Here is a 21,120-nt window from a genome sequence, read left to right on the forward strand (position 1 = left end):
CATGTTAAGATATAAATTACTCCCTAGAACTGCCTACAGGTTTTTGTGGTGGTTTTTTTTAGTGAAGTTCTTAAGTACATAAAGCACAGCAAAACCTTAAGCCCATAAAGGCATTGTTTGCTTTGCTATTTTTCCCTTAGGGTCGAGGTTTATGATACAAGGTACAGCACCCCAAAATTTTAGTGATTTTTTTCTTTAACAGAAGTCTTCCTCCCTGAATAATAATTTGAAATGTATGAACCAGAACAGACTAAAGTGTCATTTTGTGTGATGGAAACAGTTGTTTTTTTAATTGATGCCTAATATTTCCACCAAGCACTTCTTGGATGAAATTATCAGGGGGCCAGAGTGCAATGAAAACTGAAAGCTGTCTCTTCATGCTTTGGAACAGTTATTACCTTGCCATAGCTTACAAGCACCAGTTCCATTATAAGCAAGTTCTCCTGTTCAAAGCTCCTACAAAAGCCCTCAAGGCAAGAACACAAGTCTCTGCTTATTGTGAGCCAGACAATTAAATCATTATTTTCACTTCTCAGTTGGCTTTGAGTTGATGTTTGAGTTTCAGAGGATATCAGCCAAAACTGCCAAGAGGTATGAAACACACAAGGCAACTTACTCTGCATTTCTGTGTCATTACCTGATCATTGCAGGCAGCCAGCCTGCTCACTGGGAATTTCACGTATTTGTCATAATCCCCAACACCAGGTATTATGAATAAAATGTGGTTCTGTTCTGGAAAGAGATCCTCCAAACATAGCAATGTAAGAACTCACATTGCTTCTCTCAACAGCTCCTAACTCTAAATGACGCAAACTACTTCACCTGTCAGTCTTTGAGATTAAAACTTGATTCTCAGAAATAAAAATCATTTCTCTTTCTCACATCAGAGATTCTGCAAACCAATTACAGCAACTGCCATGTATGTAAATCTCCCTGCATTTTTACTGTGCCCCTTGAGATATCAACCGATTCCTCAAAGCATGCAGTAGGCTGACACAGGTCATCAGTGTCTAAAACTCAGTGAACAGAAATGCTGACAAAGAGGATGAAAAATCCAACTTCTTTAGCTGGATTCACATCAAGGCTCACAGAACAGTGACCTATGTACAGAAGCTCTGTACTAGAGAAGAATAATGGTACAGCTAATTTAAATATTCATCATGTTTGTTCATATATTTGAATAGAGCCTCCACATTCCTTGACAAAACTAGCATTTGTCAACACGGCTAAAGTCTACAGAAGGTACTTCTCTGTGTCTTAACTTACCCCTTTCTTGAAGCTGGTAAGAAAGGTGGCAACTACCTCCTGTTACTAGAAAGAGGAGGACCTTCATATCCTCTTTGGGTGAACTAGAAAGCAATTGAACAGAGGGCTCAAAACCACAGAAGCTGGGAACCCAGCAATTAGGAACTCAGAGTATGACATACCAAGGGTCTTAGCAGCACTCCTCCTGACTCATATGTACAAAATCTCCATAAAAGCAAAGAAATAAAAACTTTGACGTCAAACTTGTGAACTTGTGACAAATCTCTAAGCAGGAAAAATGGTATCTTAAAAAACACTATTTTTTGTTGTTTTTTTATTGTGTGGTTGGTTTGTTTTTTTTGTTTTTTTTTTTTGTTTGTTTTGTTTTTTTTTTTTTTTAAAAAAAAGAGGCACTTACAGCCTGATCTGCTCGGGACAGCATTTCATCTCAGGTGCTATTTACTTAATCTAGCATACACTGAGATTAAATTTGGATTTGCTCATTTACACTGCAGTACCTTATCAACAGAATAGGTGAGAACTGTAGTCCAAAAATTTCTGGTATAATCACGCTAGAAACTATGCCAAAAGTCTCATTTCTTAGAGTGCCGAGAACACATTCCCTGAAAGCATCTAATGCCTTCATAAAGTAGAATAAATGTGTACTCAGAAACAGAGGCATCCAAACGTTTGTAGTCATCTGAATGAAAAAACACCCTACAAACTTGTACCCTGCACCAAAGATGTAGTTCAAGACTTGAAAGAATGCATCAGAAGGAAGGAAAGCAGGGAGCTGCAACTGAAATATCCTCTCAATGGCTTATACCATTGATCTATACCGGCTCTAAAACAGAAGAGAATTCATAGACCAGACTTCCAGTTTTTCTTTTTGCTGTTAATATACCATTTTATACTGCTGTAGGACTTTAAAGTGGTCATCCTACCTAACATTACGGTGGCCTGAGACTATTAGTAACACGCTAATCTTCTTACAAAGCTAGCTTTAAAACCCACGTAAGCAACTAGGGCTAATACAGTTACTATAGATAAAATACCAGCTTTAAACAATGTAATTCATTGATGTTTTGTTGAAGATTTTTTTGTGTGAACACATGGGGAAGATTAGTTTGTTTTTAACTGCTGACTTGTACTAGAACAAAGCTGGCTACAGGGATATAATAGAAGCAACCTATCCGGAGATGGAAAAACACGGATAGTCCCTGCTTTATTTTATTCCTGCTGCAGTCATTGTTATCTGCCAAACAGATGGCCAGTGGGAGACCATGAGTACTTCACATGTGGATTTGTATAGCTTATATTAGGTATCATATCTGTTTCTTCCAACTGTTCAAGCATCACTGACAGTATTGCAAGACATGTTTAGAAGAGTTAAGTTTCACCACACATCTGCTTCAGTTACATTTACTATTAAGTACTATCGCCTTAGTGATGGAAAGGGAAGACTGGGATGAAATCAACCTGAAAAAGTGCTGACATCACTGCTTGTCCACCCACACTCACCCAACTCCAATTTTAACATACTATTACTGTCATGATGCAACCATAAAATGTACTGAACAACCCAGGGGATATGTTAAGTATAATGAAAAGTTAAAGCAGTCTTCTCTTAGAGGTAGTAAAGCATGGAGATGAAATCCACAAGAAGAAAACAATGTTAATGGTCTTGTGTATAATTTTAACAGCTCGAGATGTTCCGTTCAAATACATGGAAAAACTTCTTTACGGTGAGGGTGACAGAGCACTGGCACAGGCTGCCCAGGGAGGTTGTGGAGTCCCCTTCTCTGGAGATTTTCAAGACCCGCCTGGATGCAGTCCTGAGTAATGTGCTCTGGGCAATCCTGCTTTGGCAGGGGAGTTGGACTAGATGATCTCTAGAGGTCCCTTCCAACTCTGAAAACTCTGTATGCTCCGTAAGATTTTAAGCTATTTTAAGAGAAGAGACAACAAAGGGTATCCCAGCCTGACAGGCTGACTAGGTGCTAGGCAACTGTAATAAAATTCATAAAATCTCTCTTCTATTTAAAAGCTGATTTTTCAGAAGCAGTAAAAGCATGCTCTGCATTACTGCTATAAACCACATAAAAAAGCACCCTTCCTTCTGCCATCTGCTATAGCTTTTGGAACAAATTAGGTCCCAGTAGATTTTTGTGAAGCTTTGGAGACCCTGATCTTTGGTACCACAAGTGGGTGTATGAGTCAAGCTTTCCCACCCAACACTTAACATCTCTCCCCCCATTTCAATTCGGGATTTGGAGAACAGCCTGCAGCCTCAACCTCCGACTGCGATGTTACATTTCAGCTCTTCCAAGAACTGCCAATATCCTCTGGCATAGGAGAGAAACATATGAAAGAAGTTGAGACTCAATTGAACATATCTATCTAAATAGCTGGATTGTTAAAAAAAATACCATCAGATGTCTTTCACAGGGAAGCTCTCCCTAGATATGGGCTGCTGCCCAAGGCAAAGCAATCTGTCGGAGTCAGAAGTCCCGGACTGGGGGCACCAGGGGAAGGGAAGGAGGGGGAAATGCACAATAGCTCAACTGATGGGAGCTGATACAGCTTCATCTGACTGAAAATTATAAGGAAGAGAATCTCCCACCAGCCAGGTTAAGAGGGCAGAGTGGAAAAAAAGTAGAATGTGATAAGTTACCTAGGAAAAAAAAAAAAAAGCACATGAAGACTCTATAATTTAAAAAGCTCTACTTGGGCCCAAAAACATACCATGATTTTAGGGAAACAAAGAGGTTGGTTGGATTCATTAATTTTCTCAACTGAAATGCTCAAGGGGCCCAGCACAGATACTCGGTACCGACAGCAACTGGGCAGAAATGTCTCTGCTCTGGAACTGCCAGACAAAAAAACACTTTGCTCAGGAAATGCACAAAAAGGCCAAGGGGGGGGTAAAAAAAAAAAAAAAAAAAAAAAAAAAAAAAAAAAAAAAGAGCTGCAGTTTAGCCAAACAACAGGAGCTCAACTCCAGAGATAGTGTTTTTCCACTGTATTTTAAATTTGTTTCCTTTTTCATTTGTTTGTTTTGTTTGCTTTTAAAACAGTAACACCACCCAATAACCAGAGACTGCAATTTGTGCCTCCTCTCAGAGATCATAAAAATCCTTCCAGGCTTCCCATTGGAGTCAACATGCACATTTTCTCTCCCAAGAACAGGGTAAAGTGCACGATTAAAATCCTACCCTTTCTGTGGAAGGAAGCCCTGACATTAACAATGAATTTTCAAGAGAAACTTGGAAATGCTGCCTTGCACAAGCATATAAAAAAACTGTATAAATAAAAATAAGCTGTACCTAAACCACATTTTTATTCATACAATCTTATTTTTTAGAAGTATCAACTATGCTTTTTAATTAAAAAAAAAAAAGAGGTGAGCTAGCTGCCAAAACAACAGACAAGACTCAGTCAGCCAGCCTCCAGTTGTACTAAGCAAAATACTGCCATTAACTAAAAGGGACCGTTACTAAAATTATAAAAGCATTATTAACTTAACTATTAGCACCACTGACTACAACTATATTTCAATAGCATGTTTTCTACAGCTACAAGGCACATTTCCCCTGCATAGTATACCTTAAGAACTGCTCACAAGACAAGCACAAAACAGCATTGTATTTAGTCTTCTTTTCCCAAATGTAGTATTTCTAATTGGGTTTGATTCCAGGAGTTAAACAGTGTTTATCAGGCTGCAAACAGGACTTTAATTCACACCTTAGAACACAAAACAATCTCCTAGATAAAATTATTTAATCTTACTTTATTAGTAAAAAAATCAGTGTTCCCACGAAATGTGACTGTACCTGATCATACCTTAGCATCTATATGACATCTGTTACTCTAGGCAAACTATTTTCTTCCCAGAGATTAAAATCCTCTCATTTAGCATCAGACATCAATATGCAAAGTCTAAAAAATTGACTTTAACCTGAGAATTAGGGTGGCAAAGAGCAGGTTTCTACTCACAGGAACACACCAAAGCTACAACTGGTGCTACTCACAAGTTTATAGCTACAGTCCTCCCCAATATAGTATGTTTACACACAGCTTTCTTTCACACAAAATAGGAAAACATATCCAGTAATTACTCTTCTGCATTGTCTATCACTTTCCCACGTCTAAAAGTGGTACAAAGCTTCCCTTTTGCCACTTATGCATGAAATTTAATCCTTCAATTTAGCATAACCAGCAATACACACAGAACTGGTTTGAACCCTGTTAGAACTTTTTTCCCACTTACTTATAAAACAATAAGGAATAGTGTATTCTAGTCTGCACAAGAAGTCTACAAAACAGAACATTTGAATTTGTTTTGTACACATCAGGAGAAATTTCACTGCAGGAGTCAAAAAACAGTGCATTTGGTGTGTTTCACAAAAACAAACAACATTTACAGAAAGCATTAAAAGGGGTCAACAAAAACCTGACTAGGACTTTGATTGGCTCCATGATGTCTGAGTTTCCAGTTATATGCATAATTAGATGTTGTTTTGCCAATTTCTTTGGAGCAACTTTCTAAAATACACACAACCAACTAATGTTAAAAGTTGGTTTTATTTGATTCAGACAGAGGACATGTAGTAAGAAACACTACACTGAAGTTCTAAATACTCAAACTTTATAGAGTGTAAGCTTTCCTGTTCATTAGTTTGGTTTCAGACAGAGCCTGTTGCTGCTTAACGAGTTGTCAGATATGAATATGACAGTGATAAGATTGAAAATGGAAACAAAATTAAAGCATCTTAAGTTACTCTTTATTCAGACAAACCTTCCTGGCTTTTCTGGATGGTTCATACCCAATTAAGGATTTAGCTCTAACCAGCTGTGATAATTAAATGTTCAGTTACCAGTTCTGTAGAATACTCATAACATATGCACAAAATATGAGCTCTTGAGTATATTTTACATTCCAGATCATATTTGTGGATTTAATAAACAGTAATGCACACCCTTCTGTTTCTGAAGACATGGGTTTGATTTCTGGTTTGTAACGTGCAGAAAACAAACCAAATAGTTTCATCACTTTGGGTTTGCATCACTTGGCTTTGCATCATATAAGAATTTACACATACTTAGGATAATGGCCAAGTATTGCTCAAAGAACACATGATTCCAATAGTAAGATGGATATGCACATCAGCAGAACTACAGGTAGGAGTCAAGGAGCTCCAAGGATATTGCAGTTTTGACTTTATTTTTGTCATTATGATGCAAGAGTATATGTTACAGAGCACACAAAGTACAGAGATGAAGCGGCTCAGCTGGAAGATCAAACACAATTTAGAAATAAATGGACTGAGTCCAACAACTCCTTTCTATGCCTGGACTGTATACTGTGCAAGTCTTTCAGAAGACAAAAAGCTTTATATAGAAAAAAACGCATGACGGTCTTATGACAGGCAATATTACTCTAGAAATATTTGTGAGTTACTGAAAGGATCACAGGGTTCTAACTACTAAGCTCTGCATTGGTATGACTTGAAAAGTTACTGCTCACCAGCTGCTCGCTACCACCATTCCAGAAGACTCTACTCCGGAAAGCACTGGTGACAGAAGGTAGTACAAGTCCATTCCTCGAGAACTGCAATTCACGGGGCACCACATTACCTGGGTCTGTAGGGTCAGTAACTGCCAGCTGGCACCAGAAAGACCAACCTGGGACCATAATTTCCAAGGCTGCCCACACGTGAATCTGCCAGACTTTGCGAGTCAAGGCTCAGCTAGACACAAAGTCTCCATCACTTCCACAGAGTGCTTATGAAGCAGACCTTAGTGAAGCTATGAATGAGGTATTTTCCTTCCCCCTCCAGTGCTAGAGAACTTGCAAGCTAATCCAGGTTCCTTCCCTCTAGAAGCATATTTTGTACAAATGTAAATATAGCAGCATAAGAGCCTTTTCTTTAGAATGCTTCTGTGAAATAGTATTTCATATTCATGTTTCTATAACCTTGACTACTCACTTGCATATTTCAAGAAAATTTCACCTCTTGTCCTTTTAAAAAGAGTTACTCACCCACAACTCTGTCTCCAACCTTTACTCCCATCTTCCTCATGGCTGCAGCATACAAAGCTACAGCTTGTCTCAGTTCTTCAAAAGTAACTTTTAAGATTTCTTCTTTGCCTTCCTCTGAGGAAAGAAGATTAAAACAACCAATCAGAAATTATACATTGCAACATAAATACAGTCTAGTACAAACAACTAATTCTGGAAGAAAAAAAATACAAAGCAATCTTAGAAGTTTCCACTAATAATTATGCTTTTTAATGGAAATCAAGTATTAATCGGTAGGATTCATTCAGCAGGCACCAGGACATTTTTAAAGACAAGAACACACATCTGTAAAAGTGCAAATTATTCACTGGCAAAAGGTGTGTTCTCAGAGAGCATTCATGATAAATAGATTGCACTCAGTGAGGCTACTTTCTAACACAGAAAGAACCACCTTATTTTCCCTTTTTGCTCAGTTTTCTTATTAGGTCTAGGAATCAGCAGCAAGGTGCCAACTTTAGGTTTTATTATGGCAAGTGACTGTTGACTAGGAAATCATGCACGTAGTTAACTAAGGTCTGACTTTCAATATGTTTTTTAAACACCTGTATTTGCCAATATACCACAAAGCAAATAAACTGAACTGGACTCCATTCCTCTCAAGAGATCTGCAGGGTGTTTTCATTTTTGTACTGAATGTCAGATGTTACATAAGCTATTAATAAATCACTCGTGAAACAAAATGAACAGATCAAAATGTTATGAAAGGCAAAGTTTGTCATCTTAAAGGTCCCTTCCTGTACTTCCTCAATGTGAATCCTGCGAACCATTTGGCCTGTCCTGGTTCCAGTATCCAGCACTTCTTATGAAAAGACATATGCCAAGGGTGTTGCAACAAAAATGTACTGCATGCCCTGGTACAGGAGGTCCTTGCAGAACAGCTGCCATCAGATTGATTTCCTTAAGCGGGGAACAGTATTTTTACTCTTTTGGCTTCTTAAGGCTTATATCCCAGTGAATTTAGACCTAAATGGAGCAAAAGAGCAGGCTTGATGGGAAACACAGAAGTCAGTGTAACATGTAGTTCATAAACTGAGCAGGGAGTGCTGACAGATTCCGCATTCCCACAGAACAACAGAAAATGGGGATCTGATCTTGGTCCATGACTAAAGCCCCCAGGAGACGGGAGTCACATATAAAAAGATTCACAGTGGAAGCCAGTGAAAAGTAAAATTGTTTAGGAAAGTTAGATTTACATTCCTATGCTCTATTACATCCACATTGCTCCCACAGAATCACCCCCAGCAAACACACGAATCTGACAGGTTCCCTGCACACTGCTGACCTAGCAGTGAGGGGTTAACAAAAAATACTCTGACTTAAGAGATCGTAAGAAGATTAAATACAGCAGAAGGTCACGAAAAGAAATGCAGGTGGAAGCCTGTTCACCGCAGAGAAGTATGTTCACTCCAGGACTGATACAGTATTCAGCTGGAAAATAATTTTGCTCCTGGTGGTATCATCACCTGTGATAACGCAAGACAGCAGCGAGACTCTGGTACACCCCATGACTTCCTACCAAGAAGGAAGATCTACAGGGACAATGTAATCACATGTCAAACCAAGTAATTCACTAAGTCAATAATAATTCCTTCAATAATTTGAACTGAAAGTATTTAACTTCACTTTTTCTTCAAGTTGCATGTTTAGCTTTTAACATTAACGAATCAATCACATCAGTTCTACATAGAGTTGACTTACTAATCAGTATTTGGCTTTGAATTGTTGCACAAGATGTACTTAACTGCATTGATTTTTCTTCTCCATTAAATAATACATAAGAAGCTTTTCTAATGATCTCAAAATTTGAAAGTGATGAGTTCATCACTTTGAAGCCAGCATTCCGTTACAAGCCTCATTTCTATCAGACTTCACCAGATCGATTCTTACTACACCAGAACCGGGTCGCAGATTTTCCCATTTTCTCTGAACTGGTAGTTGATTTTATATATACATGATCAGAGAGGTTTCTTTCAATATCTCTAAGCAGTAAAATGCAAGTGGTAAGTATTTCTTCTTGAGCAATAAGCTTACAGAAGACAATCCTGTTGTCTCTGTTTTTAAACAGCTATCAGAACAACAGCAATACATACGTAATTCAAAAACTGATCTCCACACATCAGAAGTCAGAAACTAAGACTTTTAACACCTACATGATCAATCCATAGTTCTGCATAATTTTCTCTGTTAATGAACTGTAAGACTGCATTGTTTATTGTTAAGCTATTAAGAAGTATCACCGCTTGGTCAGGCTTATGATAAGGATTAGGTCCAGCAAAAGGGAAGCTCAGAACACAACTCCCTAAGGAAGCACTCACACACCTGCACAGAAGCTAATCCCTTTCAACAGAGATTAGAATAATTTTTTAAAGTTACCAAAGTCAGCAGATATAGGGATATTGTCTTAACATTACCATCCTCATTTTGAGTATACCCAGATTTTACTAACTTGTCTTCTCCAGTGTAAAAAAAAAAATTAAGACTGAGCTTTAGTGTTCCAGAAAAGTGAAATTCCAAGTCTTCCATGCATGTAACTGTCCTTCTTTTCTGTATTGTCAAAAGCAGAGTTATTCCTGCCTACACCCCATGTAACCCTTAGTATTCCTAAGATAAAAAGGGTAGGAAGAGGGTGGGAAGAACAGTATCAAGCAACAGCACCAAAATACTTACTGAAGGCAAGTATTAAGCAAGTGTTTGACAAATGTGAAGTAACAGCTCAAATATTGAGTGACGCTAAACACAGCACGATCTCCACTACCTTGACACAGTTAAGCACATTCTAAGAAAACTTCATTTAGTTTGCCAAAGACTTTTCAGAACTATCTATACTCCCAGAGCATGTTTTGCTGGTTCTTGCAGAGCTGTATCATAGAGGCTACAGAGTTACTGACTTTACGTTCCTCTCTTCTCCTCACCCAAACCAGTTTATTTCAAGGCTTCATAAAAAGCAGAGCTGTTTTAAGGCCTAGTCCTGTGAACTATAAATACAAGCCATTAATTCTTTCTTACTTGCTGCATACAGTGCAATCTTGTCATTGTCCTTGTGCTTCAGAAGATTTTCTGCATAGTTCAGACGGCTACCTTTAAACCATTCCGGGACATCTGCAATACTTTTGGATGTATCAACCACCTGAAAAAAAAAAAAAAAAAGAAAAAAAACATTCCTGGAAAACTGTAATACAATCTCTTTTTCAGAGTATTGTACAGAAATCAGCTAATTAATTCTGAGCTCTTTATACACTCTATTAGGCAAGAATCATTTCTCCCAGCTTACAGATGGCAAACAGACAGTAGATCCTGTAATTACAGGCCTGGAAAGATTAATTGCTTTTCAACTGTCACAGGCAAAAACATCATTTCAACAAAACTAAGAAAGAGTTCCTTGCCAACAGTTCTACCTTGGGACCAGCCTTAAACACAAAAGTGAAGGAAACCACTATGGCTACATCCAGACCACAAGATAGACACAAACCGCAGTTCGTGCTGGGGTTTTGCCTCTGGGAACATCCTGAGCAGGGACTGAGCTACAGCATATTGCAGCTCTCTACCAGGCCCTACGCTCCAGCGTCCCTCTTAAAAAAAAAATAAATTAAAGCATAGGAAGGTGTGAGTACCCATTCTTCCCCAGCACGAGTCACAACATACAGAGACCAACATCAGGAACTTCAACAACAGTAATTCAAATTAACTCTAGACTAAGTAAGTGAATGTATAGTTAAAATGTAACTATAGAGTTCAAGCTGTTTATTCCAATTCTCCACTTTTTAGGATTAAATTGCAGTAAACATTTAAGTACTCCACAGCTTCATTCAGAGTGCAGAAGTACCGCTACTAACCTCTACAACTAACAAATATTCTATTACAAACTCTGAGAGTACACATTCCTACCATCCTCAATCTGCTGTTTTCTAAAAAGAAGGTCCAAGAATATAATAAACCCATATTAAGTAATTCTTCAGTTAGGACCAAGACATACTAAGAATTGAAAAGTGCAGTGAAAAGAAGTCACAAAAATATGTTCAGCTGAAACAACTTCCCCCATTTTGAACTAATCAAGCCTCAAAATATTAAATCACTCCTTGATAAGTCACAGTCAAGGCTATACCTTTAATAACTGATAGGTAAAAAGCCCCTTAGCTTGAGCCACGAGGGTATGTAAATTCCTTCCAAAATGCCCCACTGCTTAAAGATTCAACTGCCCAGCAGCACATGTATTTTGTAATCTTTAAATTAAAACTTAAATTTATCAACTTAGACAGCAGAAATACTTTATATCAGCATATATTACTGAAGTAATTAGAAGCCACTCTTAAAACTGACTCATTACTGACTTCCTTAGCTTGAAGAAAAGCAAGAAGAGTGTTTTCAACATGTTCCAGGACAGGATCTAATATAACCCTATTTCTTCCTGAAGAGGAATACACCTTCAAAGAGCTGCACTAGCTAAGGTGCCAGACTCACATGCTTGATGCTCCATTATTTTCTACTCCAGTAACACCTGACTTCTAGTCAAGCCTAATCTCTTTGGTCGTAGTACTTTGTTACATGAATAACCTGATCCCACCCTTAGAGGCAAGTTCTCAGCAAGCAACAAAAACTCCAGGCCTACTAATTATTTAGTGGAAGATCCCAGCTAGATCCCAGTTCCAGCAAGCCTGTAAAAACGCAGAGCTCTGCAACAAGCCTTTCACTTCATACAGTCCCAACAAACGCTCAGCAAGTCTACAGGAAAGGGAAAGAAGTGCAGTCTACAGTACTGCTGATTGCAGTCGTCATTAAATGAGTGCAGCTTTACTCCTACTCACAGCAGCACTGAGGCATACAAGGCCAATTTGTGCCATTAGGTGAACATGCCAAGTATCTGTACTCCCATGCTACCAGCTCTGTTCTGCAATTGCTCTTCACAGCAGCTAATCAGTGACCACTTCCCAAGCTTCAGTAGCTATGAATAAGCATCACATTAGCAGTATCCTCTGTTCACACCTCTACTGTATTTCCACCTCCCTGAAACGGTTTGCTAGTTGTGCTATACATTGTTATCGTGCCTCAGAGATTCTGCCTACCCTAAGCAGAGACTATACCTTTGAGAATTAATCTCACTGTTACTGTAAGACACAGTCCTTGCCTTATTGTGCTACACAGGATGTTCTGTATGACCTGAAGAGCAAAAAAGCATGCCTCATGAAAAGCTGGCGAGCAGATACTATCAGAATGCTCAGTGCAGCCCATCCACAGGAACAGCTGTCAGGTGCTTCTTGTAGCAAAAGGAGCAAGAAGTTTAGACTACATTCCTCATTTAAAAATCAACAGCTACTTGTAACTTGACATAACAATGCCAGTGCTGCCATGCCAGGCTAGCTTCCTATACTGCAAGTACCTTTATTCTTCTCAGAAGTGACATGGATATCAATTGCTATAGAGTGACACGAGCATGTCTACATCAAATACTTAAGTAAAATATTTCCTGCCTGTAAACATAAGTTTTTTGTTTTTCTTAGAATGACCTGTGAAAGTAGACACTGGCTGGGAACAAAGGAGTCAACTCTGGTTCATGAAAAAATTTATTTTCCTCAAAGCATAATGGTTACTTCAAACAAGCAGCAGGGATCAAGTTGTAAGACACTTCAAACTTTTCAGCTGTTTAGCTACCACAGAACAGCTCAGTTACTGTGACCAGCCTTTCCTCCTGACATACAACAGAATTGCACCAATGATAAGGACTAACAGTAAGCCAGGTCTGGGGCTCAGCAAAGCTGGAGTCAAGCCTTGAAGCTGACACTACACTGAGGGAAAGTTAAGAGGCAAACAGCAGTGTCCAAAAAGAATGAGTCGAGTATCTTCTTCTGCAGTGCTTGTTGATCAGCTGGCTCTGCCTCTCACATTTTAAGATCTCGCATCACAGCAAGACCACTGTAGAACATGCAATGCAACAGGCTAGAAGCTCACAAGTAGTCTAGTTAAAGCCTTCCTAGACATCCCTGTCTTCTTGCTTCTTATCCTCAGAAAACATCCATTTTCAGGCCACCATTGCTTGCTTCAGTTCCCCAACAGCCATCGGTTGTGTCAGGCTTTCAGGAATCAGACTTTCAGGGACAGACTTTCAGGAGTACCAGTCCTGTAAGGCAAGAGAACAAGAAGCCTTACAGTCCAGCTTGCTCTGTACAGACACAAGGATAGAAAATAGCTCTTCTGAACTGCTTGCTCAGGACAATTTACTTTCATGTGGAAATTTAGAAAGACAGCCTTGCTAGCAACACAGAATACAGAGAAAATTAAATAGTATCCAAATACAACCTGGTCGGATTTTGAACTACCATCTCTAGAAAAAAAACACAGATTAAGTGTTTACAGTCTTCAGACTACATACTTCAAAAAGCAGGCCAGTTCTTAGATTCTTGCCGAATTCACTCTTTGAAATGGTTGGTTGCATTAAGACACCTGAGCGTGCAGTTTCATGGGAGGAGGAACCACTTCATCTATCACAGCATGCAATATCGAAATTTGTAAGACAGGAAAAGACAAAAGAAACTTACCAGTTCTCTCTGAAGAACTGCTGGTACTCCAGGTGTTCTTGGAACAGATGGCCTCCAGGGATTAAGATATGAGTCCAGTCCTCTCTGAGCTAAGTCCCAGGAAGGTTCCTCCACATAAAGCTTTTGAAGTAATTAGTCCATCATCTTCCTCAGATGTAAAAATGCAGACTGATGTTGGTATCCTACACCAGGACTGTACAAGGGCTCCAGCTTCGCCCTCCATTTGCAAGAGCTTCGAAGTCACCTTTATCTCAAAGCAATACTGTGGCATGGTCTGGTATTCCACCTGTGATTGTGTTCAGCCACTACCGTTCCCTCAGAGATACTTCAAGTCTACATCTGATTGCAGACACTTCCATAACTAGTTCTACAGAACTGGAATGGGACAGGTGCGCTTATCAGGTAAGCTGACTCAGGGAACATAAACATGAACTTGACCGCATGCCAGCATTTACAAAATCAATATTATATTCTAACAGCATAATCCTAAAGCTGAAGAGCAGAAGGCAGTATATTAGTAGACTCCTCACAGGCAGTCAGGACTCCTAACATGTGAAAGCACATGACCACAAGGACACTACAGAAGAACTGTTTAGGACAATAGAACTTGAGGATTTCACTGTCTTAAAGCGTGCCAGCAACATAACACCACCATCCACCACACAAGGAAGTTCAGGACTATACACTTGACAGAATCTTTGTATCACTTGCTTTAAAGGTTCCAGGAACAGGTCAAAAGATTGATTGTAAAACTGGTTTATATCCCCTTTGTGTTGCACTTGACTGTTTAAAATAATGACTTACCTCATCATACAGGCGAGAACATACAATGTTACTGTACTTCCAGAATTCTGCCCAGAAGTCTGAGTAGGATTCCACTGACCACTGGTATAAGTCATCGTAGTTGGCTAGAAGTAATAGATATCTGTTAGCGTTATGCAGAGAATTACAGGAATTTAGATGAACTACAATTAGGGATATCCCAGATGAAGAAAATTTTATGGCTAAAACACCCAGTAAGATAAAACTGATCGCACAGAGTAGATCACTCCTTTGCTCAAGGCAAGCGACTATGGCATCAACAGGAATAGTCTACTTAACACCTGAACAGACGGCATCATTTCACCTGACTGTGTTACAAGCCATTTGCCTCCACAGATAGGGACCTTTGCTAATAACTGTGCACCATCTTCTCCCCCCACCTCAAACCAGCAGTGAAACTGAAGATAGAGTCCTGCTTGCTGACACTTCCATTCCCTGTTATATCATCAACACAATGCTTTCACACAGCAAAAGATAAACAAGACTTCCTGACAGGAGACATTTGCTGTATGGTTCTAGTCTGGGACCAAAGACCTCCGATAGCACAGTAACATGGAGATTAAATGCACTTGTTATCTAGCTGTAATATCACCAGCACCATTATAAAGGAAGCATGCATTATTCCACAATAAATTAAGGGATCTAACAGATTATAGCTTACCTTTTCATGCTAAAACAACATGAAGTGAAACAAAATGTTTACTAGCTAGCTATTAAAATCATGACCTGGCATTAAAAACATGGAAATGAGCAGTTTAAATCTTACATGATTGTGAGACAGATGAAGTAACCCAAGGAACACAGACCAAAAAAACACAATTCAAACTAAATACTGAAATGCAATGTGTTAAAGTCTTAGGTATGACTAACTGAAGCTGATTTCTCATCACCAGCTTAAAAGTGACATTCCCAAGTCACATCCATGCTGTCTGAAGCTGTGCCAAAAGCCAAATTAAATATGAATATCTGCCACCAGTGACAGTAGTAAGTTTCCTGCTCTGCCAACTGTCCTTCCTATTCGATGCTTTCAGCTAAATACTTGAAGTAATTTCCTCCAGTTATCTTTGGTTTGTCATCCTGTTACCCATCTGATTGCTTCAGAAGTCATCTTTGCATCCTCTTCATACAAGGAAGACATCTTCCAGCTTTATAAGAGAAAAACATTCAAAACCATCTCTACACAGTTACTCACACTTCACCACTACAGCTGGTTCCCCACCCAGTCTGTCCCTTCCACATCTTCCTCTCAATCTTTTCCATCCGAGATTGCCCTCTAGGTATTACTGACATAGTAGAAGCAAAGGCAAAGACTCTTCTCTGTAACTCAACTTTTACCTACATATTGCCTCAATCTCAGCCTCCGACATACCCTTTTTAACACTCCACCCAAGTTACTCTTCACTATTCTGTACACTGCACATCAGCCAGTGTGGAGATACAACTTTACCAAAGGAAAGTTCAAGCTTCCATCTCCTCCTTCAAAAACCACTTGTACCACACACTCTGAATCATTTGAAAAATGCAAAAAGCTACAAGTCACCACTAATTTGGTATCTTACAATATGAAGAGTTCATTCTGTCCTATACTCACAGTTTGTCCCCAGATGAGCTTTAGTATACAAGTCCTTCAGGGCATAGGCAATTTAATTCAGCAATTAAACATTGCATCTCACCACTCTACTTTCGGGATTGGACAGAACCATGCTGTTTAAAGGATTACATTGCCCTTAGCTCTCCTCAGGCAGTCCACATCTTGACGTTACATAAAGAATCCATTCTTAGTTGTTGAAGAGCACACAGACCAGTGAACATCAGGTCAAATCTAATGGAAACTGACAAAGGTTTCTATATATGCACAGGAATCTACTTTTAATGGGAGATAGCCACTTCAAAATAGGGTGAAAAGAGTTCTAGTTGTTACAGCCATAACCGTGGGCAGCCTACCTGAAACTGTATTCAATCTTGATCATATGAATACCAGTTACATGACATTTCTCCTTAGGACTTAGCTAAAATCCTATAGTAACTTGCTTCCTATGTAGCAGGAGAGTTGGGCACTACAAATTTGTGTTCAAATGGGAAACCCACCCCAGCAGTCAAACTAGTGGCCTGGCTTGCCCACATATTAAGATCCCAATCAAGATGCACAATTGTTTTCCAGACATGAACTGCCAGAAGCACTAGATACATTGCTACGACTCCAAAATGTCCCTGCTTATACCAAAGACATTTATACTGGACTGAAATTTGTCTGGCCACTTGCGAAAACTAGTCCCTCCACCCCCCAGACAAATGATTACAGGAAAGCTACACAAGCAACCTGGTCACCAAATACTTAGGGAGAACAAACAGCATAGAACAAGCTAGTCAGAACTGAAGGGTCTGACCCACCATGTGCACTGAAGTCCACCTGGTTCGTGATGTGTACAAGCCCACAGAGCCAGCACCACTGACTCCCGATATCCCACAGACACCACATACAGCTAGCAGTCAAAACCAGAACAGTCTCGGTTGAAAGACCTCAGGAGGTCCAACCCCCTACCCAAAGCTGGGCTAAACTCAGACTTGACAGGTTGTTTCTAAAGTCAAAGGACTGCACATCTCTTCACAGCCATACAGGTATTTCTGAATGAGCATGAAGCCAAGCTTGAAGTTTAAGAGTTTAGGCCACTGCAGAGCAAAAAACCTTAGCTTCCACCAGCAAACTAACTTATGCATCACCTTTTACTTCCCAGCATACTTAAAAGTTCCAAAGACATACTCTCCAAAATCAAAGATGAGATTGCAAGCATAGCCTTAACTCAAATCTCACACACAAACGCTGTTAAAGCACCGTATTGAGGCTTAACTTAACCTCACAGCCATGATGGCAGCGATTCCTCCTTCCTACACCCCCTTAAAACACTAAGTCACCTCGGTACCACTACCCTCCCCTGGAGCCCCCCCCGCCAGCCGGACCTCGGCCGTGCCCAGGAGCAGGCAGGAGCGCACAGCAGGTACCAGTGCCGAGGCTGCCTGGGCTGACATCCAGCAGCAGCACCACCAGTAACAGACAAGGCTGTTTGCATTTCCCAGCAGAGTGTACCTTCACGCTACGCGAGATGCTGCGCCGGAGGCCTCTGCGTGAGGCACAGGCAGAGCATCGCGCTCAGCGCCCGCACCGCTCGGTCCCCTCAGGCCCCGGAGGGTGTCAGAGTACCCCGGGGGAACCTCTCTGAGGTGGGGGCAAACGGACGGACGCGGTAAGGCCAGCCCCGGGGAAGCAGAGCCCCGCCGGCCCCCCACAACCAGAGCACGACCCCGAGCCCGAGGGCCCGCCCGCCCCCGCCCGGCGCTCACCCAGGCGGAGCCCGCAGCTGCTAGCCACGGCGGCGCGGAACCGGTCCATGTGGGTGTTGCGCTTCGTGTCGGGCTCCCACATCACCTGTGACTCCATGATCTCGGGCTCCTGGGACATGATGATGGCGGCAGCGGCGAGAAACGAGCGAGCGAGGCGAGCACCCGTCCCTGCCGCGAGGCGCCGAACCGACACTCAACTGCCGCGGCCCCTCAGCCCCGACTGCGGGGCCCCTCCTCCGCGCGCAGCCCTTTAAGGGCCGCCGAGTCCGACCGGACGCACCGCTCCGTAACCTTCCGCTGCAGAGAAAAGAGTGCGGCGGCGGGTACGGCGGGACGCCCGGGGAGGGAGGGGCGGCCCCGCCCCCGCGGTCCCCGTCCCGCAGAGCCCGGGGGACGGTGTCACCCCCCTCCGCCCCCCTCGGGAGGAGCGGGGCAAAGCGCCATCGCCGCGGAATGAATGGGAGGCACGGCCCACCCCTCCCGCCAAGCGACCCCCGGGGTCTCCGCCCTGACAGCAGCCCCGCGGCGGGCTGGGGCCGCCTCCATAGCCCGGCTGCCCCCGGGTACGCCTCGGTGAGGCCCTCCGCCCGCGGCTCTGGCACCTTGGGGTAAAACGGGTGGCTTCTCTTAATTTCAAAACGGGAGGGCTTTCTCCGGTTGGCCATCGCCCTGTCGCGACAGCCGATTTTAGCCGAGGAGTGGCGGCGATGGGAGTACTTCACAGCAACCCTGTGTGTGCACGCTGCTTATGCAACTGTGGTTCTCAAGGTCATGATTTCCCTTCTAAGCCTTGAAAAATACGAATTCGGCGGTAAATTGTACAGGCACGCAGCGTAAATGTGGAAGTAAAATACACGGTAAGAGGGCTGGAGCCCCTCTGCTATGAGGACAGGCTGAGCGGGTGTTCAGCCCGGAGAAGAGAAGGCTCCAGGGAGACTTTAGAGCCCCTTCCAGTGCCTAAAGGGGCTCCAGGGGGACTTTAGAGCCCCTTCCAGTGCCTAAAGGGGCTCCAGGAGAGCTGGGGAGGGACTCTTGATCAGGGAGGGGAGCCATAGGACGAGGGGAGACGAATTTAAACTGAACGAGTGGAGATTTAGATTAGATATTAGGAAGAAATTCTTTATTGTGAGGGTGGTGAGCCCCTGACCCGGGTTGCCCCGAGAAGCTGTGGCTGCCCCATCCCCGGAGGTGTTCAAGGCCAGGCTGGATGGGGCTTGGAGCAACCTGGGCTGGTGGGAGGTGTCCCGGCCCAGGGCAGGGGCTGGAACTAGCTGTTCTTCAAGGTCCCTTCCAGCCAAAACCATTCTGTGATTCTGTATGTAGTAGATAGTATACCTCCTACAAATTTCATTTAGATTCTTGTGCTACTGGAACAAAACTGCTCTATGAAATTTGCAGGCAACGTGATTCGAGCGATTTTTATTTGCCTCAAGAAAGACCTTACACAGCGCACGGTTTTAAATAACTCTCCCCAGCGCCCGGAGGGCCTGCAGAGGCTGGGGGTGGAATCAGGACGCGGCAGCTGCTTTTCCGCGTCTGCCTTTGCCTTGGCAGCGGCGCTCGGCGGGGTCAGCCGAGGCGTGAAACCCGCGGCCCGGCCGCCAAAGCCCCGAGATAAGGGAGCTCCGGTGCCCGGGCCCCGGCTGTGTCAGCGGTACAGCTGCCCGCGATGGGGAAAACAAACCACCACAGCGAACAAACCCGTAATTTCCCATTTTTACCTCACTCCCGCTGAGGCCGTGCCCTGGGGGGGGATAGGTGGGGGGAGGGGGGTGTCACCGCCCCTCAGGCGCGGCGGGAGCGGGCGGCTCCGCGCTGCGGACGGATCCCGCGCGGCGCGCGGCGAAGGCGAAGCCGGCGCCCCTGATTGGCTGCCGCGCGCCTGGCCCCACATCAGCCCAGCGCCCGCTCTCCTCACGGCTCGGCTGACGGCGGAAGACCTGACACCAGGAATAACCAATTGGAACAGAGATTTCTCAAGGCCTCTTCTCTTCTCGACCAATGAGAGAACGGATCACAAGGAGGTGTGCCCAATCGGGGGGGAGCTCTCATCCGGCTCGGCGAAGGGGGTGAGGTCCCGCCGTGATTCCCCTCAGCGCTGAGGCGAGGCCGGCCTGGCCCCTCGGCTGTGTCGATATTACCCGTTTTAAGTTAAAAGAGCAGCAGCAAAACAGCGGCTTTCCTCAACCCAAGGCAACCTGTGTGTCTGAAAATGCGCACCCAAATCACCTGAGAAGGGACCCCCCCAAAAAAAATCCCCTCACTGAGCTGAAATAGGTGTAGTTTAAAATGCACTGACCCACTTACTGTTTGAGGAGGAAGGGGCACACTGGGAGTTTGGTGATAAAACTTGGGCTTTTAGGAAAGCCTGGCAGACCTTCTCATTTATTAACAGCAGTTTTACTATTGCACCCTTATTTAGGATTGGTTACGCCTCCCACGTTCCTCACCCTTGTTCCAGTTTTTCCTTATCCGAGCTGTTTTTTTCTTCTTTCATAAGTGACTTTGGAAAAACAGGAAGAAAAAAGAAGGAAAATTAAACAAGCCTTTAATGAGAAAATGGGCATTAAGAGGACTGCAGTGACTACTGAAAATAGTTTGGAGACTAGATTAGGATAGCGGGAGGAAAATAGCCTGAATGAGATTAACTGGAATTCACCATTTTCAAATCTTTTTAAGCCTTCCTTTATACATACTAATAGTAATAATAGGTTAAAAATTAAATCATATTTTCTGCTTTAGATTAGATTAGGGGCCCTTCAAAAGATGCTTCAGAACCAATTAACAGTAATAATGATAATGATGCCATTACCTCGTTTGTGGTCTATGAGGTAACTAATCCGCAGTCAGTAAAATTAAAAGGAGTGATGAAATGCATGGACCTGTGAGATAAAAGTTTCGTAATAACACCTCACGGCAATCTGTGCAGTGTGCTGAGGCCTGACCATGATCCATCGATCCAACACCTAGTTTAGGAAATCTAAAGATTTTGGAAAGTTTTAAAAAAAAACCTATATTTGGAGTGGCCACCAGCTGGTTAATGAGTCTGTACGAGAATGAGAAACTTCTGGCTCATTTGGCATCCATGATCTCTGCAACCTC

The 21,120-nt window shown here is 42.5% G+C and overlaps 1 protein-coding gene across 1 annotated transcript in view; it reads right to left on the reverse strand.

Annotated features, from left to right (window-relative positions):
* Window positions 1-18,136, reverse strand: part of AACS (acetoacetyl-CoA synthetase) — a gene marked incomplete at its 5' end in the record, with an annotated part of 42,940 nt that extends 24,804 nt beyond the window's left edge. The window contains 4 exons of the mRNA XM_082491758.1: window positions 7,289-7,402; window positions 10,334-10,454; window positions 14,662-14,765; window positions 18,019-18,136. Of these exons, the coding sequence (XP_082347884.1) occupies window positions 7,289-7,402; window positions 10,334-10,454; window positions 14,662-14,765; window positions 18,019-18,136 (457 nt within the window). The remainder of the gene's footprint in view (window positions 1-7,288; window positions 7,403-10,333; window positions 10,455-14,661; window positions 14,766-18,018) is intronic.
* Between the last annotated feature and the right edge of the window lie 2,984 nt (window positions 18,137-21,120).

Source organism: Vanellus vanellus, assembly GCF_965231255.1.
Source record: "Vanellus vanellus genome assembly, chromosome: 16".
Taxonomy (NCBI): Eukaryota; Metazoa; Chordata; class Aves; order Charadriiformes; family Charadriidae; genus Vanellus; species Vanellus vanellus.